Below are 24,451 nucleotides of genomic sequence, written 5' to 3'. Positions count from 1 at the left end.
TTATTAATCATGCCTTTAAATTGTATCTGCATCCAAGACAAATCATTTTACTTACTGTTCTTTTTCCACAGTGTTCATTTGGAACCAAAGGGAACCAATGGGCATATTTAAGGTAAAAAGGAAAAACAGTGTTAACTAAACTGCTTTGTCAGCAACAAACCTTCATTCCCTTCCCACCCTCTCTCCTCCCAGCCCATCCCACAGAGGAATCTAGCTTCTCTTCCCATGTTTGACCATTCCATTGGCTCCTCCACTGAGTTGTTCCCGTTCTCTGCCCACATCAGCCCCAGCGCAATGCAGCATGTGCTAGATGTCTGCAGGGGGTCCCACGACCCTGAGCACCAGCCAGAACATCACAGACACATCGCACTAATGGAGCTGGATTGCTGTGCTTCAGTCTCTAACGCACATAATGAGATTAGCATTTGAATAGTGCTGATCAAGTTACCAGTAGCATTGAACCTGGGGTCCATCAGATGCAAATGAGCCACTATAAATTTTGCTCCTTTCTTAAGGGCTCTTTATATTCACAGCCAATGCAGAAAGAACTGCAGTAGGTATGGACAGGGAAATCTGTCTCTCACTGTGACCTGGATTTCTGACAGTGGAGAAGTGACGGGAGCATCTTTGCTGAAAGATATTTTTTGACAGAGTGCAAGCATTTTTCCCTCCCTCTTTTTGATGCTTCCTTTCTGCCAGGGCTGTGGAGGCATTACAGCATATGCTGATATAACATTTAGGGACATAAACATTCAGAACGCCTTTATGTAGGTCTTTATTTTATCTGGTCCTAATTACCTCAGTGACTTCTGAAAGCCGGCCGGACTTCTTGCACAAAGGACTCGCATCCTTCCTGGGTGGGAGGATGAAGCTGAAATAAGCCTGTCATCTCCAACTGTCTCGCTTCAGTATCTCCAAAGTGCATGCAATATATTGGAGCACCTTAACCATTTCTTCTCACCTCCCCTCCTCAATCTCCCTAGAGGAAGATTCAGAATACATCCATTTAGGAAGAATCAGCTTTATGGTACTGCTTTGCATGATAAAATGTACACTAGCTAATCCTCTCTGTATTCCAGCAGATGCTCAGTTATAAGGGAGGTTTTTCCCTGTGCCACGTGCAAGAACCTTGAGGAGCATGAAAGGATGCACAGTCAACTTGTGAAAATGGAAACTGCAGGTGTCTGCAGGTGAGCTTTGGTGCATGCCATCACTAGAAACCATGGAAAGAAACCAAGAGCTCATCTTTCCTACTAACATTTTTTTTAAACACGTTTACATTTCTGCTGGCTCCGTACCAGAAGAAACAACACAACCAAGAGATCTCAAATACAGTCATCTTTTAGTTTTTTAAGAGTGCACTGCAAGTATAACTGAACTAACTTGTTCTTGTGATGATTCCAGTTGACCTGTACATTCATTTGGCTCCAGTAGCCTTTTTTTTTTTTTTCAGAAACTTGATTAAAGAAACCAAGATCATGTCAGATCTCTAAGCAGCCTGACTGAAGTACATAAAATAAGCAAATACTGTGAAGAGCTCTCAAACTCCTTCAATTTGTGATACAAACCCCTAGATGGCTTTAATTGCGTTCTAGCGTACATGATCTGAGATCTGCAACTGGGAGTGACTTTCTGTAGCCCAATCCCAGCACGTGCATAGCTCCACATAATATTAATATTATTATACCTAATGTTATTAATCACTAGCTGATATTTCTGGAACCAGATCTTCCTAACAATAGTACTGCAAGTTTTTGCTACAGCTTTAGTGAGGACGTTTACTACTGTTAGTCTTCATTTATCCTGGACTCATTCAAGATGGCAGCTTCTCATGCCACCTCCATTTACTGCTAGCTATTAACTGACCTCATCATAAGGCTGCTTAAGGCATTAATCTGGGTTTTCAGCTTACACGGTGTGCTTGTCTTTAGGTGCAAAAAGGGAAAATACATGCATTAGCTTTAGTTAGCTAAATACCAGAACTCCTCAACTCCTCCCCTGAAACAAGAGACCTTCACACCCTCACATGCTCTCCGTTTCAGGAACAGTCTGAGTAAGCACGCTGCATTTGTAATGTCGTTCAGCTCCTTTTCCTACAAAGCCTAAGTGGTTACAACTAGCTTCAAGCTTGGAGCACAAGAACTACTCCACATCCCAGCTGCTCGTTATTAAAACTGAGCTAAATAAGCACGTACCACAGACTTACACGCTACTTCTCCCCAGGGAGCAGGAGATTTACTGGGGGGACACTCGAAGGTGCTCCAAAGGGGACCCTGACACGGGCCCGGCCGCCCCACCCGCAGCGCCTCCCCCGGCCCCTGAGCGGGGAGCTCCGGGGCCCCGGGCTGGGCGACGACACCCCAGAGCCATTTTCCTCGAGGGGAAGCTTACACAGGAGACGAGGGCCTCGGCGTGAACGGCTGCAACCTCCTCCTGCGGCACACAGCGGCCTCAGGCTCCCCACGCGTCCACCCCCTCAGGGCCGGACCCACCTCACGAAGCCCCCCCCACCCCCCCCCGCCTCAGGCCCGGTTCCCCCTCACGGCCCCGCCGCTCCTCTCACCTCACGGCCCCGCTGCCCGGCGAAGCCCCCTCACACCAGGGCGCCTCCCCGGGGCTGAGGGGAGGCGCGGCCCCGCCGGGCCCCTCCCGGCCGCTGCCCTCAGGCGCCCGCCTCAGTTCGCCACAGGGGCGGCGCGCGCGGCCCGCCCGGCCCCGCCGTTTCCCGCCTTCGCGGCACGAGGCCGCCTCAGGGCGCGGCGGGGCCGTGAGGTGACCGCTGAGGCGGCTCCCAAGTAACCATGAGGGGCTTCTTTTTCCCCAGAAAGCCACAACTGGCATCTAAACTGCCCAAGAAAACATATGAAAAAAAGAACGGCTAAAAAAGTAGATTTTACTTTCTGGTCCAACCCAGCAAGAAGCATTTGGAAAGCATTTGTTCCTACATTTCAGCTCCTTCAGCTGCAAGTCTTGGACAAAACATTTATTTCGTGAATAAAAACTGTCATTAGAGATGGATGAGAAGCTGAAGAAAAAAAATATCACATTTCTCCAGCAGAAAGGTCACAATATAATGAACAGTGGCCAGTACACAAATGTGCAGAATGATGTAGTGTATAAACTAAAACTCAGTGCACGCCAAAAGATTTGCAACAGACACAAAGTCTAAGGTCTTTTATTACATTTTATAGATTAAATATATCTTCAGTAGAGTCTCTTTTTTAAAACACACAAAAGGAAAAAATACATTCTTCATGTACATATGAAATACTGACCACGTAGCAGGGACCATGTACAGTGCAAAGTATGAACATAGCTACACAAGATATCACCACCTTGGACGATTATCTTTTTTTTTTTTTTTTTAAGTAAAAATTGAACAATGCAACATTTCCACTTCCAAAGAGAAATCCATACACATCACTTCCATAGCATTTTGTGGAATCATGCAGGAAAGTGGTTTTTTGTTTGTTTTACTTTTTAAAGGTATTATAAAATCCTTGCATTGCATGAAAAATTATCAAACTCCCCAAGCTTTACCTCTTTCACACATTCATAATCGTAGTACAATTTTTATTGTGATTGCAGCCCAACTCCAAAAATCCAGGGACAAAAATAAATATATATATAACCTGATAAAGAGAAAGGAATGAACCAGATTGATTGTTGCAATGTCTAGGAAACATGTACCCACATGTACACATACATACACAAAAGGTGGAAGATAGCAAGGTGCGACTGAGTATCTCCTATTTATTACAAGTCTGGAGCAAGGGCTCTGGGCCACCTGTTTCACTTCAGCTGTGAATCTTCAGACTCTCAGTATGGGATGTCATTCTGGTAGTACTGGATCATGTCGTATGTTCTGCTCCTGGAGGAGAAAAGCAAAGCCAGGGTAAATGAAAGTTAGAAAAAAAACAGAACACTATATCCATTGTCACGAAAACAAACATCAAGATCCCACAGAAATAAAACATAGGTGAAGCACATTAGCTTATAATCAAAACCAGTCTTACACACTTTGAGGGCACTGTGAAGGCCCATTTATTGTTATGGACAGCACAAAATGTCCTGCTCTTGTTTAAATTAGCTAAAAAATTACTTCTGTGCTTCTCACTGTGGAAAGAACAGCAAGACATAAGATGGTGCAGTTCTGAACACAACGTATTCGTGCTGCAATTGCAGTGTGGAACCTGTTTGGATAAACCAGAAGCACCTCATGTTGCATCGGCCATTTGTTTTAGGAGAAAGAAATGCATAATGAACAACACAGGTCTGTACAGATCCAGGATCATGTGGATATCAAAGTAACCTCAGGGAAGGAGAATGCTAATAATAATTAAAAAATGCAGGAGAAATAGCCGCATTAATAGCATCATCTCTGATCAGTGACTGAATAATCATATCTAAGCCTTGTTACAGACAACTCAATTAATCCATGGACAGAGTTTGCTCAGGACGCAGACTGACTGTGTCACGAGAAGCTCAACCTTGCCACAACTAAGCTGTCTCTGATGAACACAACAGTGTGACTGAGTTCACAAGTCCCAATATTAGAGTTTTATAGCAGATGCACCAGCAGGCACTTGATCCAATTGAGCTCTAACAGGGCTGTATCTGAGCCAATGAACCTTACTGTTCCCAATATGAACACATGCACAGCTACGTAAGAGTTTGTATTAGATTCTCCACCATATCCCACAAAATTTGCATTAACTGGGATACACACACACACATACATATATATATATAGGTCAGGTGACAAAAGTGACTGTTGTATTTTGTAGTAATAAACAGTTAGATATGGTTCATATCACTGATGGAGTGGAAGCAAAAGCTACAGATGGAGAAATGTCAACAGCAACCCTTATCAAAGATGATAAAACATGTACTTAGGATATTTAAATATTAAATTTATTGTACATATTAACTACATTAAAATTCCAGTTTATGTGTAATTTCCTTTCATGTTTTTTGTACAAGATACTAAACTACTTATGTAGATGCTATACTAAACTGTAAGATACTTGAAGGGAAAAAAACTACAGTTGATTGACTAGCTTGTCATTATGATTATTTTTTAAATTGCTAATTATCTAGATAGAATTGATTATCCCATTCAGCATATTGAATAGCAGATCACAAATGAACGTGGCCCAGCTACACAGATATTAAAACACTGCATTGCCAGTGCTCTCTACTTGAGAAATTTTTTCCTATCCAACATTATACAGTAAGTAACATATGGTCTAGCAAAATTATTAGCAGATTAATGTTAATATCAAATCACAAGAAAGTTAGTGGGAAGATTGGAACTCATTCATAAAGAAGAGTTGAATACATTTTTGTGAAGAACACTAGCTTTGAATTTCAGAAGGATATTCAAGCAACTTAACACCTGCAAGCTACTATAGAAAAGACTCTGTAAAGGTACTGCAGTACTGTTGCAGCTTCATTCATACTCAGAATAATGGGCCATGCACACTTTTTTTTAAGAAACCTTCTCCTTACAAAATAAAGGACAACAAACTTCAAGATAATCCCTCTTTATTCTGACCAGAAAGCATGCTATTCCTGTTGCCATCCGGTACTGTTCTTTACTATTTATCCCTTCATAGGTGAACCTACCCTATGCAAAAGGGGATGCACAAGTAGACATATCCCCACAATAGTACAGTTGGGCATACCCCAACACAGAAGACAAAAGACTTTACTTTTAGACCAAAGATTCACCCTAACAGAGAAACTATTCTTTAGACTAGCCTGCCTTGTTGTTTGACCAGCCTGGACTTAAGCCTTCCTTTCCAACATAAAAGGGAGGAGACACAATGTGTTCAGAAGCAAAGCTCATACCTCTTAGTACTGCAAGATCTACTAAATGTTTGGTGTCTGAGTGATAAAAACTGTAGTTTTTAGCTCTGCTCAGATTCACCGGCTTATTTTGGTTGTAGAGACAAGACATACATAGATGGCAAACCTGTTGCTGAGGAAACAATTCTGGATGATCTTGATGATGAAAGTTGCAGCCTCCCGTTCTGTCATGTTGGGGCTGAACCTGTGTCTATATGCAAAAAAATCACAAAAAGTGAGAGTACAAATTAGTGTACTTTCTTTTGAGTGTGATACAAATGTGTCTTTGCAAAAGCTCAGCCTGCTGTCAGTTTCACTTGCTGCAAGTACCTACTTCCTGTAAGACTACCTTGTACAAACTGTGTAATATTTTAAAAGCACTTGCCTCTATTTTTACAGTGGAGACAGAGGCTATGAACTTTTAATCAGTTTAGTGGTAACTATAGGAACAGCAGATCCCTCTTTCTAGACAGCTGATGCTTTTAAAATATCTTTGTGCCTAGCAATAACCTTGAGCTCCAGCCCATCATACTTCATGAAACTGTGCTCACGTTTAGGAAATTGTAGGAAATTACGTGTGGGAAATACTGATTTAACTCTGGAGGCATAAGCCTGAAGGGCTGTTTAAAAAATCACATCATAATTTGTGTTTGCATAAACAACGTTACATTCATTACTGCATTATCCACAGAACAAATTCCAGTTGCTATTCCTTGGATTGCAACACCATTTCAGAGGACATTAAACTCTGCAACACGTTACCTCTCATTAAAGCAGACCTTTCCTTTAAGTAGTGCTTCCTTCATAGTGCTAAGAACTGAAATCATGCACTCACACAGTCATTGCACAGCTTGAACTTAATTATATGAAAAGGCCTTTGAAATTCCTACTTGGAGATATTCTATAAACAAAATGTTACTATTTTTACAACAGTAAGAAATTTAAGATATTTGGTTAGCATGACAATACTCACTGCACAAGCTGTGACAGTGCACATACTACAAAGAACATATGAACGCTTTGCACATACTACAAAGAACATATGAACGCTTTCCAGTTCATATAAATGCTGACTTACTTTAGCAGCTTGATTGTCTGCCCTCGGAAACAGGGCAGCCCTGTATCCAACATTAATGTAACCAGTGAGACTACAGCATCCATATAAGGCCTAGAGGAAAAAGAGGACAAAAAGGTTACAGCACTCAAACTTCTGCAGCCTTAGTAGGCAAAGCAGACAAGTTGAGGAGTTCAACGAGCTGAATCACACCTTTTTCTGTAATTAAATCAACACATGTAAACCTCTCTACATTTGCTGGTGGAGCTACACCATTGCTTGCAATCTCTCACTTCAATTAAATCTCACTCCTTTATGTTGGACTACCAGATACTCAGAATGCTGCAAGATGAACAGCCTCAAGGGAAATTATACAAAGCAATACTTTTAGAAATAACACTTCTTTGGCAACAGTAAAGTAAATCAGTGCATCAAAACAGTACAGATGGCTGAAACCAGCAATAGCACAGTAACAGATTACCTGCTACTTCCTAATTACTCTATGTAATTCTTCGCTACAACAGCCAGGCTTCCCTACTCCCTCCTCTGCTCCCACTTAGAACATTACCTACTATTACCCCACTACTTGGTTGCAGAGCAATATTAATATAATGGCATTTTACTCTAGTATCACTCTAGTAGTATTTTATAACATTACTGTAGTATTATTCTGCTAGTATTTCTGGCTTGACACAGAACTTTCTCCAGATTGTTCCCCTTCAAGAAAGCAAATTTTGCCTGACTTCCAGACAGTTCCTTCTGGGGCTATTAGCTGAAGAAACTCTGTAAGGTAACATCAATACTTCACACTTACAACAGAGCAATCCCTTATCTGACTCTCATACTGTCCTCCTAACCACATACAACATCTGCTCCATATAAATTTAGTAGTACTCATGCATGTTAAAGCAAACCTTGTTTTGCTTGGTAAAGCTGCAAGTCTCTACTGTGACTGGCTGGCAATCATAGCTGAAAAGCAGAGCTAACAAAACCTCTGCATATTTTACAACAGAAATCGTAGCACTTTTACCTACATAATTATCTCTAGCTGAAATAGCGATTAATATGATTGTCCTACTTGGGAAAACAAGAAAGATAATGATTCTCCTGGAGCTTCTTAATGCAAAGTTTTATCAGCATACTAAACTGAGTGAGGAAAAGAGACCATCACATCTATAAATTGAATATAATACATAAACTTCTCAAATACATCGTACAAAAACAGAAAAACAAAAACAAAACCATGAAGTTAGGCTGTAAAATTGCAGGATTCTTAAGTTGTTTCAAAGATTGCAAGATGTAACAGAAAAGTCTGACAAATTCAGCCCCCCTACAGACTAGTGTTTATTATTTATCTTCCTATCTGTTTTTAGGCATGCAAGAGCATCCACCTTTGAGCAGTTAAGAATGCCTTACCTGACTGCCAGATAGCCTCTGACACACATCTCCATAAACCATTTGAAAGGAGTTGCCTCCATTTTTCCTCCCATTATCATCACCATCTCATCAGTCAGCTTAATGTCAGGCTCCCATCCCAGATTTCCACCAGGTGAGCTTTCAAACATGAATCCAAAATCTGTGCACAAAAGAAAAGTTGCTTCACAAACTTTGTTGGCTAGTTGTGCACTGTCAAAGCTGACAGAATAAAGGAGAGGTGGATTTTGCATGATATCTATTTTCCTACTAGCATTTCAAATCCAAATGGGAAAAAGCTTTGATGAAGTGTAAAAACACCAAGGAAAGAATCATCACTGTAACACTAGACTATACTCAAGGATGATGACATCAAATAAATTTTGTGCTGAAATGTCTGTACAGTTCCAGAAAAGCAAAGCTAAAGCAGAAGTTACAGCCTCATGCAATTACATAAATTTACTTGTCAAATTTAGTTCAGACCCATACACTAATGAAAGAAATCCAAAGATACATTTATGTATCTATAAATATATAGTTGTATATATATGAATACATGTATATTTATGTATACATACATAATCCATACACGTGTGTTTATACTTTCCTGAAGCTGGTTAAACCTTGTAAAGCCAAATTTACACAGAAGCAGCCAACACAAATATACACAAAATACTACTAAACAGGCATGAAAAATATCCTATGTATATTTACAAACCATGAAACCAAATTAATCTCAAATGGAAATGGGTTATTAACTTCTGTGAGCAATACTTTACAGCAGAAGGAAAGATGACTACAACTGACCAATGTGAATGATGTGTCCCTTTTTGTCCAACATGATGTTGCCATTATGCCTGTCTTTAATCTGGAGCAGAAACAGGAGAAGGCTATATGCAGCCATACTGCGGATAAAATTATAGCGAGCCTGTACAAATAAGAAGTTGAAACAAATCGTAAGAACACAGAATTTAATAACTCTCCATACTAGAAGCAGATACAGCTGAACATTTTATTATTTTTTATGATTAGTTTGAAGCAGTGTTCAATGATATTTTCCATATATCTACAGCTGCAATAACTTCTAACTTACTCATAGCTAAAATGAATTATCTGCATCAGAAGCCAGATACAGCATTATGGTAGTCATTATCTAATATTTGTCATTATTTCTTATAGCTAGAATGTTTCTCAGTTGAGATTTTGCTGTGCCTGCCAACTGATATTTTACCTTCTGGAATGCAAGAGTAGACTCATCTCCATATTGCCTTGTAAAGTAATCATACATCCCAAAGTCTGTCTGCCTGCCCAGCTGGTCACGGGATGTACAGTCAGGAATGCATTCAATAACACCACACTGAAGGGGGAGAAGAGAAACAGGTCTGTAAAGCACACTCCCAACATATATTTTGTTCATGGCTCTTGCCAGTCACGCAGGTCCCCCAGGAAATGCGGGAAAGCCTACAGATCACCGAATACAGAATTTCTAGTTAATTCTTAAAGAAAGTATATCCAAACTTCAAGAATTTCCATTCAGCATAAGACAATATCTGCTACTTTACATAGACTTGCACAATGTAGTCCCCAAAATCAAACAGCAAAATTTCAGAGCCAAAAATTTTAGAAACACAGGAAGCAGGAGAGGAAAGACTCTCCCTGTCAATGGTAATCCAAACATTTGGCATAAGCAATGTTGTCAGTATTTCCTTGCAGTATGGAAATTTGTGTGTGCTTTTTTTTTTTTTTTTTTTTTTTAATTAGGAACTATTTTCTACAGCAGTACAGTTAAAGGCCCACTTACCCCAGGAGCTGTGGCAACTACTCTGTATGGAAACACAAAAAGATCCAGGCCTACCAGCTGAAATATGTTCTTGAAGAGATCGATGATTTGTAAAGCTAACATGTCCTGTTATACAAGAAAAAAATTGCATGAACATTACAGGGGTTACGGATAGTAAGTCAGATTACAAAAAAGCTCTGAAGAACTCTGAAGTGAACATTAAGTTCCCCCAGAAGGTCTGCAGATGTGTGCTTGTGCATACACGGAGACTCTGGGGGAAATCAAAAAAGGAAAAAATAAATGTTTTTTAAATGGGTAACAAGCAACACAGAAGATTTAACTGCTGACAAACTATGAAGAACAAACTTTTCCATCATTCTTTGATTAAGAGGACTACTAATAACTCCAGAAATAATAGCAAGCATTCCTCTTTAACCAAAAACAATCAACCTTCAACATACAAGGTATCATCTTGGAAAGTACTTTATGTTACCAATAATTCAGCTGAAATAATATATTCTAAAAAAGAATAAAATGTAAGTCATTGCATTAGATGAACTATTTTGAAAGAATGACCTTTGTTTCCAAACCAGATTTTTCTACAGTGGTACAACACAGTTCTGTTCCCTCAGTCCACAGCTAATGGGGATTCTCAAAATTCCAAAAAAAACCAACACATTTCCACACTAAGATTATTTCCTTCTTACATACTGTCACTTACAAATCTGTCTTCTACAACTGCAAAGCCTAGTTAGCTTTGTACCTGTCTGCAGTCATCGCCCACTTTAAAGATAGCTGCCTGCCAACAGATTTTCTTACTGTCTACCCCTTCTTCTGCACTTTCGTCTATGGAATCAGAACGACATCGCAGACCTGCAAGAAGAGCACAAAGCAAAACCCAGATGTAGACTTTGGTTAGTAACTTTCTATCATGACAAAACCTTAGCACTCAAAACCGTAACATTTCACACTGCAGGTTCCACTACAGAATTTTCTGCTTTGCAAGGTGAATTCTGCAAGGCAGTTCCCATTCTATATTGGAATTGGAACATATACATTAAAATAATCTTTGTGATTTACTTGATAAATGCCTGAATTACATTAAGCTAGTCAGCTAGAGTATCCCACAAAATTTATTACAAGAAAAAGGTGCCAAAACATGGAGTTTGTTACACACTAAAGACCAGAGAAAGGCAATTAATTTATGTTAGTCTAAAGTAACTGTTCACATTTCTTCAGGACACGTATAGTGGCTTCCTTCCAGAGACTTAAAAAAAAAAAAAAAAATCTCCATTTTATGCAGTTTTGTTTCTAAGCTGAACCACTGCAGATAAAGTTCAATATGGAAATATTTTTACTGCAGCAGCACAGGTCACTAAAAGCAGACAGTTTTAGAGGAATTGCTGACTCTTCATTAGTAGCATCAATGATTAAGACCCATATACTAACCTTCTTTTTCAAGCTCACTAACTCCACATCGCTTCACTTTAAATTTGGCCAAGTAGGGTGCTTTTGCTGCACTAAATTGTGATAAACACAAAGATGAAGATGAGCACAAGTTAGCCAAACAATAACTTACAGAAAAAATATAATGAATTAACTTAAAGGAAGAATACAACAAGAGCATGTTACCTCTGCATAGGAGTTCCTGATTTGTAATCAATGTCCAGAACAATAGCTTCAGGATTGCTGGGCAAGTAGCAGCCTGCAAAATAGAACAGACAGCTGAGAACAAACTCATTGGCCAGTGTGACAGTGACAGTCAGAGAATAACTGCTATTAGCATCTCTAGCTTCAGTACATGCTTCTGAATTAAATAAATGTTACAGATAAACTGGAGAGTACAGTCTGCAAGCCAAGAAGGGTGCAGTACCTTTTCCACTAGTCAGCAACTGCAAAACTACAATAACACAGTTTTAGACTAATACTGTAGAATCTTTATCACAGAAATGTAAAGGTAAGGCTTCTCTTATAATAGCCTTTAATAAGATATGGCAGCATATCCCAGTGTACTAGGGAGGGCCCTTAGCAACAAAAACATGGTACAAGAATTGAGACTTGTTACACAGAGGTCAGGACAAGCTTTCATCAAAGTCCATTTTAACGGGAAGATTCAGATAGGGAAAATATGTTTAAAAATATAAGGACCTTGAGACAATGATGTTAAAAGGGCGTGTCTGATGGGAGAAAAAGGAGAATGAAGGCTTATTTATTGTCCCTTTTCAGATATACATTGCTATTTTTATCTCTGTGTTACCTAATTTAACTGCAAGCACTTTTGGGCAAGTTTTGATGCACCACGTAGAAATTATTGGCAGCGTAAAAATATTTGAAACAATCCAACTGTAACAGAAGAGCAGTCACCTAGTCACAAGCATCAAAACAGTGAGTATCCACTTGCCAGACATTTCAATGTTTGCTTGCAGAAAATACAGTACTCATACCGAACGCAAAAAGTCCACTACATTATTAAATCACTTCTTACCAGGTTGCACTTTCACCTCAGACAGGGCACTCAAGCAAGCTTTTTTTCTTTCATCTCCTTTAGGAAATGGCCTAGAAAGATAAACGATATTTTATCTACCTACATACTATATACTACCCTGAAGTTTGTTTCAGATTTATACAAAACTTCACAAAATACGTTTCCGTCTGTAATGACAAAGATCTCTTGCTGCACCTCTTCTTAATGAGTCTTCACTTTGTAGACTTAGTCTTTGCTTTGCAGATCTAACACTGACTTGATATACAGGTTGCTGACAAAATCAAACAGTAAATGAAATGAAGACTCTTCCTCGTAGAGAAATTCAAGCATAATCATGCAAGCATTGCTACAGTTATATTGATACAATTTTCCTTTGTGGACCTTACTCCAGAGTAAGAACATTGCCTTGGAAGTAGTACAAGCTAACTGGAAAAGGACAAGCCAGTAAAATGCCTATGCAATTACACGCCTAATTTGCTCACATACTTAGCATGACTGCAGGTGTCAACTGGATAATTGGTAACATGGTTAACGATTAGCATGTGCAATTACCCAATTTGCACAGGCACTTGTGTTAACCATCTATTGAAATTAGTCATGTAATTGCAAATTGCACACTCACCTGGAGTAGCAGCATGTAACTGAAAGGCATTCCTTATGCTCTGGTTTAAGAGGTACAGCAGATTACTGAGGCAGTACCATAACACTTAAGCTAACGAAATAATCACAGATGATACATTTGTTCATTTATGCCATCTACAAAGCAAATAGTATCTCCTCTGTGTTGTCTTTACGTGAGAGATGCATAAAAAAACAGATGTGTTTTAAGTCTGGGGTGCAAAAAAATGCTTGCAATGCATAATTATAAACAGTTGCTTAATTATGACTAACAAATTCATCCTAAATATCTAGATATTCAGACCCTAGAGACTCAATTTAACTCATCCTATTGGATGAAAACATTTTGACACACGCATAAAAGACACTTAATATTTGATAGTTTTTGCAAAACAAGTGTCCTTTAGCCCAATGCCCTTATACTGGTGGTTTGCAAAGCTTCATTTTAAAAGAGGTACGTTCCAGGAAATACATTTTAAATGCCTTTCAAATACTTGAACACACCAGAGAATGTTTTAAAAATATGCAATAAAACCACACTTACAGACTTGCAACTTGTGTGCTGAGCTGCTGCCATCCACTGGCAAGCTTTATAAAGTTAAATTAAATACCTTGCTTCAATCAGCAGTGAGAATCTGTGAGCAAGACTTTCAGTTTTAAAGACATACAGTCCAGTGCTTGTGAAAACACATCTTTCTCCGTAACCACAGGAATTCTCTTCCTTCCATTTAGGAAGGAAGGAAAAATACTTATAAAACTGTTATAGATGTTTCAGACTGAAGAACTCTGGTCCAAAGCACACAGATCAGACCAAATATAAAATATCAATGTAAAATGAGCCTTTACATCCTACTATGACTCTTAAGTTACATTAAAAACAAAATCAATTTCTTATCATATGAGTGATTAATTCTTTTTTTTTTTTTTCTTGAAAATACTATCTTCAAAAACACTGAAAGCACTTTAGCCTTTTAACCATGATGCTGGGAATTTCCAGAACTACGAGTCCCAGAAGAGCACAATCTCTGCAGTATAACACTTACTTGATAATGGCTGAAACATTGGTGATTTTATTAAAGAAATCAAATTCCCGCTGATAGAACTCCTTGGCTGGGCCAGATAATGAGCCAGTTATCTCCTCTACTAGTTGCTCCAGGAGTTCCCCAATGTCAGCTGCATGTGAAAAAGGAAGCATCTGCATAAGAAGCGTATTTTTAAAAGCTAAATATCATGGGTGACCGGAATAGCCAGCTACGGGTAGTATTCAAAAGAAAAAAGTATTGACGCAAACATTGCTGCATCTCTTTTGATACATTCTGTTAGGCAGGACACTTCTATAGAATGGGCATGGACCCCATCTCTAAAAATGAAAGAAATTCCCAGTTAAAAGGATTCCTCCTGCCAAGAGCGAAAGCAGGAGGGAGATTTATTCTGAACTAAGGCAAGGAGTTAAAAACTATATTATATTTTACATCACTCACGATCCTTTTGGTGTCCTTCTTCATCCAGGTAGATATTAGTTTTCATGTTCCAGATGAACTGGTGAGCCAAGAGCTGGGATTTGGCAGCTGCCCACAGGATGTATTCTCTAACGTAACCCATCTGCAATCATATCCAGTTCAGTAAGCAAAGATCATTATAACTCAAACAGATTGAATTTTACTGTTTCTATCAGCAATTCTTCAAAACACAAAAATATTTAAAGGATGAAAGGAAGACCACTGCAATTAAATTCACATTGTTAAAAAAAAACAAAACACATTTAAAGACTGATGGTGTATTCTAACAGGCAGGGAATTGACCTAAACTGTTTTCAGCTTTATTACTGACATATTCCACTACTCTATCTTCCCACCTCTGTGCCATTTACTATATGTTCTATTTGGAGTTCAAATCTCCTTGAGATCTGGGCATCTCCTAGTATGTGTACAATGCACAGGAACTGCCATAGAGGCATTGGTCTTGCTTGGCATCACTAAATGCTCCTGTAATATCAGAAATGGAGACAGAATTATACAGACTGCACATTTTGGTGTCAAGAGCAACACATCTTGGCACAGTTCCACAGAAATTCTAGAATTTGAAATGTATAAGGGAATTTGAAATGTATAAGGGAATTCTACTCATTCCAGGGACAGCATTCCTTTTCCTCTACTTGCAGCTGCTACTTCAGTCTGTGGAGGTTTCTCTGTTTGACTGACAAGTCAAACATCTGATGCTCATGATCTGCACCACAGAGTTTATTTATTTATAAAAAGTTCTTAAAAAATAACTATATACAGCCACCTACTTTACTGTCTGTGGATGTCTTAATGCGAAAATAATGCACCAGCCAAAGTTCACACACCTTATTGGCATATAACAATGACCTCATATTAATGAACTGTGAACGTGGTCCTCAAGCTTTGCTCCTTACTTCTGCAAGATAAAGCTAAGATCTGATTTCACGTTGGTGATGGAACAGTGAGACACCCCTAGATGTTTTTCTGAATAACTCCACAGGAAAATGCTTAAGCATAGTGATTTAAAATTAATTTCATTACTTCTTGTCTCATGCAGACCTTCAGAAGCCATATTCAGAGTCCTCAGCCGAGGGTCCCCATACCAAAATTTTGCTCCTGACAGATGAGCTTCATAGCCTCTGGTTTCTCAAGTTTACTTGTTCATAAAAGAGGTGTATCCAAAGCAAGTTAGCCTCCACAGACATTTGTCTTTTATATATTAGATATAACATAATAATAAGCAGCAGTAGTTTAACCTTAGAGTTTGACTAATTTGCAGTTTTAAGTCTGAAAGCTGTTCTAGAAGTTTGCTTGGTTCATATACAGCTGTTTTATATCCTCACCTTATCATACCGTAGTGCCTGAACAATCTGTGGAATGTAGAATAAAATGGCATCCTGGAAAAGAAAAGACATCAGGGTTTTTATTGTTACTGTTTTAGCACTCAAGAATGGAAGACAGGTCACACGCACAGAAAAGCTTCTTTCAGTTACATGATGGAATAAAATTTCAAATACCACTGCCTCTTCATTTTAAACTCTATACACACGCATTATCTTCTCAAATCAAAGGATTTTTTCTGCCCTTTCTGACTTCAAAAATATCATTAACAATCACATATTTTATAGTCCTAATACAAGTTTAACAAGGAATAGGAACAAAGAAAAGGAACTATTTGAGAGGAACACTCTGAAGAATTCAACTTGGTGTGATTTATGACAATAAAATTGGAAGTACACAAGCCAGTATTATTTGGGACGCTTGACTTTAAATTTTCATCCCAATCTATTCACTCTCCCCAATGTGGTGTGCCCATTCCACATACACGTCTCTCCACTGTATTAAAAACTGAGAACCAACTGCCACAATGACTAAGATCATAACCACACTTGAAGCATTAAGGCTGTCTTGGAACTCATCTTACCGGAGGAAAAGATCGCAGGACTTTAACCCCATACTGAGCTGTTAGAGGATGAGGTGGGTACATGCTTGAAAAATAGGAAAGGCCAGTTGGTGGATCCGTTGGTGCCCAGCACAGAACGTGGCTGAGCTCAGGTGCATCAGCATCAATTGTATGCCAGGTAACCAGGTACTGGAAAAGCAGGTCAAACACATTAGAAGTTTACAGCACCCAGTAATGTCTGGGTAATACACAGCAGAGCAGACAGTGATGCTATTATCTAGCTTATTATCGCAAGCCAATAGAAATAGCCTACGTTCTATTTCACAACATCATAGCTATTTTATCTAAAGCATTTTTCCCATGGAAATCTAACTAGTGGAATCACCTCACCTCCCAGATCACTAGATGAAATTAGTGAGTCAAATTACTACAAGCACAACAGAGGAGTTCTAGCATGGGGAGAAAGAAGAAAAAATAAGCCCTTTTGCAACAGTCAAAGAAGGTGAAGTTTTCTTGTTTATTTTGCAAGTGACAAGACTGTCCCTCACATGACTAGAATGCTTTACTGCAGATAAACATGATGAGTCTTCTCCATTTTAGGAAGCTTGGCCTCTTGACACAGAGAATGGGTTAAGCTTGAGATAGCTTCAGCAGCAGTGCTCACCGTGACTTGGTCCTGGGGTCTTTTTACACATTATGCAAAATGAACAGAAATGGTGGATGTACTGCAAGCAACGAGTTTTCAGACATTCTGTGTATGGTGACAATAAGCCTGATAGCAAGAGCTAACTAGCCATCTATTCTTATTCCTGTGATTCTTGCCTCAGCATCTTATTTCCAAAGCTGTTCTGTCATTTTCTCCTATGGAAATATGCTTAGCACTAGAGCATGCACTGTGCTAAGTAAAGACTGTATTCTCCAATGTAACTGAATGAATTATGGGGCCCTGTGACAGCATAAATATTCACAAGTACCTTTATTGCTTCAGGAACATCACTAACAGCTCCTGGGTCCAACCGAACCAGACGAGTCACTTCTGTTCCAATAGCTTCAGTGTTCTTAAATCTACATATAACCAGGAATATAATATTCTTATGAGAAAATTGTGAAAGCCTCTTCTAATTATGCTGTGAACTACAAAAGGCATAAATGCATATGCTTAATAAACAAATAGTCCAACTATGAAATAATGCATACTGAAGGAACAATATGCTGTCAAAAAGGGATTCAGGAACAACTGGTCCTCATCCAGTGCTTTGTACAAACCACTAGCATTTTACCCCATTATTGAATTCTTGACTGAAATATAATGTCTGGGATTCTACAGAAACCTGCACACAGAATTCTATTTGGCAAAAAGTATCACTGTTGTAATAGGGAAAGAATTTCCTTTCCCTTCCAAAGCAAACTATGCTAATTCTCCTAGCATACTTATTAAAGTGCAAGCCAATATATAGCTAGTACATTTCATTCAAAGTTATTTTAGAACTGTTTAAATGCTATGCCTGCTAATGGGTTAAACACTATTAAAAAACAAGCATAATTCTTGCTGAACAAAACACTAAGTATTAGCATAGAATGGATGGAAAGAATGGAAACCAGATGCCACTAGAGCTTAAGCCAAATCACTATCTTTTAAAGTAATCCACTTCTTTATATTTGAAAGGTCTCAGCCAGCTGTGAAAGCACGTAAGTAAGCTGTAAATGGAAGCAAGCAGCATCAATACTTACAGTGTCAGTATTCACTCAACTTCTAAGAAAGGCAGCAGGAATTACATCAGATTTTTCTTTTGAAATTTCTCACCTGGTAGGGAGCTGTACAGCAAGATGAGGAGAAATGCTCCAAGCCAGATTCACATTATCCTTCCATTGCTTCTCGCTAAGACTGATATACTTAGACCTCCAGTTTGCAACACTGCTCTCTCCAGTTTGATCCAACTCTAATTCAGGGGAGGAGAGTGGATTGTACCATGTGATTAAGCGTTCAATCTCAGTAGCCTGAGGGAAACCGAACAAAATACATGTTTTCTGGAAGAAGATAAAATACTCCCATTTCACCCTCACAAGATACTTTAGTCTGTGCATCCTGCAAAGACAACACATTTATAAATTCATACGGTTTCCACATTCTTCTAAACACTCACCAGCAATGAGAGCAATAACGTCCTTCGCTTCATGTAGTACTTGTGTAGCTGTGTACCTCTGTTAGTCTTCTTAGACATTCCTTGAGAAAAGGATAAAAAAAGTTTTTAGTGGCTTTCATTCTGTATGTTAACTTCTGCTTTCAATCTGTCTACAGCCGGCAACATCAACACATAAGAACTGAATCACCATAGGACACCTGTAAATTTACACTGGAGTGACCTCAAAGTCAGCACTACTCATTGTGCAGTTGTTCTCTGGATATATGGAGTACAACAGGTTACAGGGATACTAGTTTAGCCAATGTTGCATTCACTTTAGAAACACAACAGCATATTATAGAGTACAGTTTGTAAAGGTACAAAACACACTTCACAGTTTAATGCCACTCTGATGTCCCCAGAAAAGCACTAGGGACATGCCTGTGGAAAGCAATTTCTTTATGGATTTCAATAAATCCTGACCTCTATTCTTATATCTTCTGTACTAGAGAATTTAACATTCTATCAAATAAAACAGGTAATTTCAAAAATTTGCTGCTTGTTGTCAGTAAGACTACTTTTTTTCTCCTCTCCAGAGTTGGCATTGGTATGTTCTCCTCCCTCCAGGAGGAGAATATGAGCCCAATGTTAAATACTGACCTTAAGCAACATCTGCATACAAAATATTCTGTAAAGTTGGCTGGTTAGAATTGAAAAGATACCTGATTTTTTAGATATGGTCGACATGCCACTAGACAAAGGGTAGGTATTTATCCATCCTTGTGTAGCCTGCTGCCGAGACCCAACATTGATATCGAGGTTGCTCCTGGTGTCTTGATTATCTAATAACAGAACACAGATCTGATGTAGAATGCAACCAAAGAAACAACAGACTTTTGAAACTGCAAATAAAAGAACTTACCAGGTGGCACAAGTTGGCTTGCTGTCAGATACTTTTTGTCTGAGAACATTGCTGTCCAAAACTTTATCAATATGCTGATATCCTCACGAAGCCTCTTTTCCCCTTGTGTAGGAAACTTTGAAGGGCAACTTAAAGAAATCATACAAATAATAAGAAGTCGAACATATTATATTAAAAAAGAGGGCCACAAATTAATGACAACTTTTTTTCCTTCTGACCACAGTCTTCAAGGATGAGACTACACATCACTATATTTTATCCTCAGTGCTTCATTCTGTCTGACTGAAGCTTCCTATTATATCTCAGTTTCCTATTATAACAGAAGTTTCCTATTATAACTGAAAATTAACATGGCAGCCTGTGAGCATCTTGGATTCAACATTTAATGTTATGACTGACTAACCTCCTTACATTGTCAGACATTCCTATTAACTACATTATTGTCTGCTGTGTCCACATCAAATCATGAAATCAAATTCAATGTGGGTGTATTTTAAAATGATAAAACTGCATTTCAGCCATACATTCTGTAATAACAGCCTTTTACATCTTATAAATCTAGGTACAGTTTTGAGCATTAAGTTACCAGGATAAGGTACGGAAGAAAAGAACAAACATTCCTGAAGATACTACCTTATAGACCACACATAAAAAAAATGGAACTTACACCTAAGCCTTATCAAGATGGTTCATGAACTACACTGAAGCACAAGGAAAATAAAAGCCTTTGTTAAAATGGGCAAAAACATGAAAGGAAGTGAAATCACTAGAACAGAAAGACAGCTGGTGCTTTGAACTATCATGGAAGGTTTAGGAAGTCAGACGCACACACACACACTTTTAGTGAATAGTTGCAAGTAAAACAAAAGGTACCTGAAATAATCAAAGGCAGTGGAATAAATCTTCTCCCTCAAAACATTTCGAATAGTTGCATTTGGAACCACATCAGCATGCAGCAAAGACAACCCCAGAGTCAGCAACCTAACATACAAAATATTTACAGAATGAAAATTTTGGCATTCTTGAAATGGTGACCAATGCAACACCATAGAAACCACAGTTACAGCTATACTACAATAATACTATAATCCCAGTTAGGTCACTGAAAATTGTCTGTTTCTGAGTTCTTGGCAACTGTTTTGTCATCAGTCTGTTCCTAAGGCTGTGATGACCAAACCATAGAAAGTTAAAGCCCTCAAGCCACAAATGTGAAAACAATTGGTGGAGCAAAATTATTCCCAAATGATGCACTGACTAGATCGATGATCTGGACAATGCACTATACAAAATTATACCATGAAATTTTCTGAAGCACCAAAATGACTTTCAAACTAAAGTTATCTACTTCTACTTTGAAAACAGAGCTTAATCTCTTTATAATTCCAGTCTTTTAAAAGAATTTTCACCACTTTAAGCCAAGGACAAGATATATATTTATTTAGTGGTTAGTTCTTTTCTCCCATATACTGTTACTGTTTTCAACAAGGAAGAAAACCCTGCTCACTTGAAACGGGGTCCAATTGCTGCCACATGCCGATTCAAACTGCCCTTCGCCCCTCCAATGTTCAACGAAAGTGACCGCTGGAGCAGGCTGGAGAAGATCTCTATTTGGTCAGAACTGCAGTACTTGGCTATTTCAAATCTCTGCACCAAAAACTGAGAAGGAGACAGACATGCTATGCTTTCTTTGATGTTTTTTCAACTCAAAACAAACAAACAAACAAAAAACACATGAATAAACCAGTCTCTTCCGTTTCAAACACCTTTCTCCCTCCCAATTATTATACTCCTCTAAAAATAGTGTGTCCCTGAGGTTTTGTGACAGAGGGACTACCATCATGACTCCCCTTAATCGCAACATCACTGCAACACCATCATAGGTGGGACATTCCAGATGAAATACACACCTCTATCCATATGTAATGTGGGGTGACCTCTGGCGGACAAGGCCTTGGCTGGCTCTCTTCTGAGGCTGCTAATGGATCTGCTTCTTTCTGCTCAGCAGAAAACAGGCCAACTTTCTGCTCCACTGTCATTTGCCAGGCTCCTGCCATTTCCCGCATGAACTGCAAAAACAAAGGTTACAGCATTTCCTGTTTCAAGAGCATCTTCTTGTATGGGAAGCGTACTATTTCTCCACAGGGCATACAATGACCTACTACTTCAATTAAAATTCACTGCAGCACTGATGGAGAGGCAAAGACAGGTGTATAAACTCCACCTGAAGTAAAATGTCTTTCATATGCTAAATCACAAAGGGAAGAAAGACTCCTTCGGAAGTTCAGCTAGTAACAGAAGGACCAGAGGGAAGAGCAGACAAGTGCTGTATTTTGTTGAAGAGGCCCAACTGTTAGATCACCTAGTGCTGGCCTTTCTCTCCCTCTGCTAAAGGTTACCACCTTTAACACTGGGTCAACTCTCAACAGAAAGATGACACAAATTCACTTTTGCTGAACCTTCTCTAGGAAGTGGGACCATCTAATAGAAAAGAGGCCAAGAAACTGTTGGTGGTTATCTCATCTCCTCAACAAGATACAAAGAAATTTCCCAGAAGCCTTGGAGAAGAAATTAAACTATTGCTTAAGAAAGCTAAACACTGAAACGTGCACAGAACTGACATAAGTAAATTTTTAGATAAACGATTATATCCAGCAAATTAAGTATTTAGTGCTCACTAACTACAGCAATTACCCCAGGCAGCTTTCTCAGCCATGTGTGGATTGTCACTTGACCATGCTGAGTTGGTTTATTACCATTGGATTCATCCTTACATGAGAAATACAGCTACAATGCTAGCCTGCTACAGGATTAGTACTTTTGCAAGCCTATTTTTTCTGCAAGGGAGCAATGCCAGATACCAGAGGCTCTGAATGGTGAGCAGAGACATTAATTACTATTTGCTTTAAAACAGCATTCTATAAATCATAGTAGTTCGGGATCTGATTCATGAGCAGCTCAGGTATCTCAGCAGCAAAGTACAGCTGAGAACCCAACAGCTTTCCCTGCTAATGAGAAAGATCCATTTCCCACACTTCATGTAGTGAGTGAGGGCGTTCAGACTTCCAACAATACATCAGCAGAAACTTCCTGGCAGGTTAAAGTGATTAGCAATGCATTTAATATCCTTGTTTGACACAGATTGACAACAGCTGTGAATCTCTCCCTATCTCTCTTCCCCCCCTCTTGCGGTGGCAGAGAAAGAGTAGTTAGATAGCTTCCTACCGGCACTTCTATTCCATTCTTGGCAGCAAGCAGCCACTCCCAGCAAGCAATTGCTGTTTCCATGCCATGTTCATTGAACATTCGCAGAGGACCCCAACACAGATGATGAAGTAGCTGGGGATCACTATCTGAAAACAAACATTCACACAGATTTCTTCAGCAGAATAAATAAATGCATCATCGACAAGAAAATAGATAATAAATAGCTTCTAGCTTAAGCACCCTTTCCTTAATATAAGCCTGACTGAAAAATCTCCAAATGCAGCTTTGCATCAAGTTGATGTGTATGGGGTTTGTATATAGGTAGCTTTTGTAGTTTATTAATCTTGGCATTCACATCCACAAAGCAGAACTCCATTTGGTTTTCATTACCTTTGCTGCTTATTAGCAGTGCAGTCAACTTAAACATTGCCTGGGTGTAGAATTCAGTCTGACCCAACTCAAGAGCATCATTCAGCTCTTTGACCATCAGTTTATTCAGGTCAGATGTTCGTCCTGTAGCATTTGAGAACTGAATCATTCCAGAAACCTGTAAAATATAATGAATTTTTCAACAAAGAACAGTATTTTTACAAGTCTACTTTGGTATCGGTCACGTGCTGAGTAAGGATATCCACAACAAACAGATCTCTCTTCTTTCTACGTTGCTAACACTACATAGGTTTGTCTGCAGTCTAAGAATTCTGCACAAGACCAAGAGTAAAATGAGCTCCTTGATAACACAGGAAAATTATACCCTTTATCCTGTAGAAATGTAGAGTCCTTTTTTAAAAGAACATAGAATCACAGAACAGTTTAGTTTGGAACGGACAACATCCCCTAAAAAGCTATGCTAGAGATGGTGAACACTCCACACACTCAAAGAAGTATGTACCTACCTCTCCTGCATAGCGGTTGCGCAAATTTAGAGAAGCCATGAAGTTGGAGTAGTCCTTCTTCACACAAGTAGGTCTTTCAGTTAGCTGGGTTGCCTGTGACCAGAACACATATAGCTGTTTATACTGTTCATATCCAACCGCTTATCTCTTTTTCTTTTTATACCTTTACCTATGTTTTAAGCTTAGTTTTCTTTGTGCTTATAATCAGAATAGTATCAGGTCTACTAGATATGACAGTCGCAGGACTGATAAAAATGAAATAAGGAAAATGCGCCTTAGTTCCATGTATACAGTTTTAAATTTTTTAAGGTTTATACAAACACACACTTTTGAAAGACCAAAAAAAGCATTAAAAAGGTAGTAAAATTCTAGAATTTGACAGCTTTCTAAAAATGCTTTTGTCGCTTGATTGGTTACTTCCCTGCCATATTTCTTTCAGTACAGCTCCTAGCATGCAGGACGGCCCTAATGAAAACAAGTACTGTGAACACATTAGGAAAATGAGAAAGTTGTTTCTCTTATTTACTTTCCAGTTTTAAAGTTTCTTCCAGCACAGTCTCTATTTTTCTCATTTCTCACCTTGCCTCTTTAGAAAACAAGCTGGCTGACAATGCAACATATTCTACTGGGTGTTTCTTCAGGAAGTCAGAAATTACAACCACATATGAGAAAAGAGGAAATGTAACAAACTACATATAACT

At 38.8% G+C, this 24,451-nt stretch overlaps 1 protein-coding gene and 1 long non-coding RNA gene across 2 annotated transcripts in view; both read right to left on the bottom strand.

The window, feature by feature from the left end:
* The window catches only part of LOC137841486 (uncharacterized), a 37,040-nt gene extending 34,475 nt beyond the window's left edge, over positions 1 to 2,565 (bottom strand). The window contains exons 1-2 of the long non-coding RNA XR_011088632.1: positions 2,392 to 2,565; positions 799 to 979 (exon numbers count right to left, since the gene is read on the bottom strand). This is a non-coding gene — a long non-coding RNA (uncharacterized lncRNA). The remainder of the gene's footprint in view (positions 1 to 798; positions 980 to 2,391) is intronic.
* Positions 2,566 to 3,159: 594 nt separating this feature from the next.
* Positions 3,160 to 24,451, bottom strand: part of PI4KA (phosphatidylinositol 4-kinase alpha) — a 60,049-nt gene continuing 38,757 nt past the window's right edge. Inside the window, exons 30-55 of the mRNA XM_068654406.1 lie at positions 23,751 to 23,843; positions 23,245 to 23,401; positions 22,873 to 23,000; positions 21,558 to 21,716; positions 21,155 to 21,306; positions 20,524 to 20,631; positions 19,651 to 19,778; positions 19,451 to 19,570; positions 18,750 to 18,829; positions 18,410 to 18,603; positions 17,580 to 17,670; positions 16,627 to 16,794; positions 16,046 to 16,099; positions 14,682 to 14,802; positions 14,244 to 14,373; positions 12,583 to 12,653; positions 11,730 to 11,802; positions 11,547 to 11,617; positions 10,861 to 10,970; positions 10,119 to 10,223; positions 9,549 to 9,674; positions 9,125 to 9,245; positions 8,321 to 8,480; positions 6,929 to 7,018; positions 5,978 to 6,061; positions 3,160 to 3,871 (exon numbers count right to left, since the gene is read on the bottom strand). Coding sequence (XP_068510507.1) covers positions 3,820 to 3,871; positions 5,978 to 6,061; positions 6,929 to 7,018; positions 8,321 to 8,480; positions 9,125 to 9,245; positions 9,549 to 9,674; positions 10,119 to 10,223; positions 10,861 to 10,970; positions 11,547 to 11,617; positions 11,730 to 11,802; positions 12,583 to 12,653; positions 14,244 to 14,373; positions 14,682 to 14,802; positions 16,046 to 16,099; positions 16,627 to 16,794; positions 17,580 to 17,670; positions 18,410 to 18,603; positions 18,750 to 18,829; positions 19,451 to 19,570; positions 19,651 to 19,778; positions 20,524 to 20,631; positions 21,155 to 21,306; positions 21,558 to 21,716; positions 22,873 to 23,000; positions 23,245 to 23,401; positions 23,751 to 23,843 — 2,946 coding nt within the window. The 3' untranslated portion in view covers positions 3,160 to 3,819. The remainder of the gene's footprint in view (positions 3,872 to 5,977; positions 6,062 to 6,928; positions 7,019 to 8,320; positions 8,481 to 9,124; positions 9,246 to 9,548; positions 9,675 to 10,118; positions 10,224 to 10,860; positions 10,971 to 11,546; positions 11,618 to 11,729; positions 11,803 to 12,582; positions 12,654 to 14,243; positions 14,374 to 14,681; positions 14,803 to 16,045; positions 16,100 to 16,626; positions 16,795 to 17,579; positions 17,671 to 18,409; positions 18,604 to 18,749; positions 18,830 to 19,450; positions 19,571 to 19,650; positions 19,779 to 20,523; positions 20,632 to 21,154; positions 21,307 to 21,557; positions 21,717 to 22,872; positions 23,001 to 23,244; positions 23,402 to 23,750; positions 23,844 to 24,451) is intronic.

This window comes from Anas acuta, chromosome 17 (genome assembly GCF_963932015.1).
Source record: "Anas acuta chromosome 17, bAnaAcu1.1, whole genome shotgun sequence".
NCBI classification, from domain to species: Eukaryota; Metazoa; Chordata; class Aves; order Anseriformes; family Anatidae; genus Anas; species Anas acuta.
Note: the sequence above shows the minus strand (reverse complement) of the source record. Positions and strands in the feature narration are given on the sequence as shown.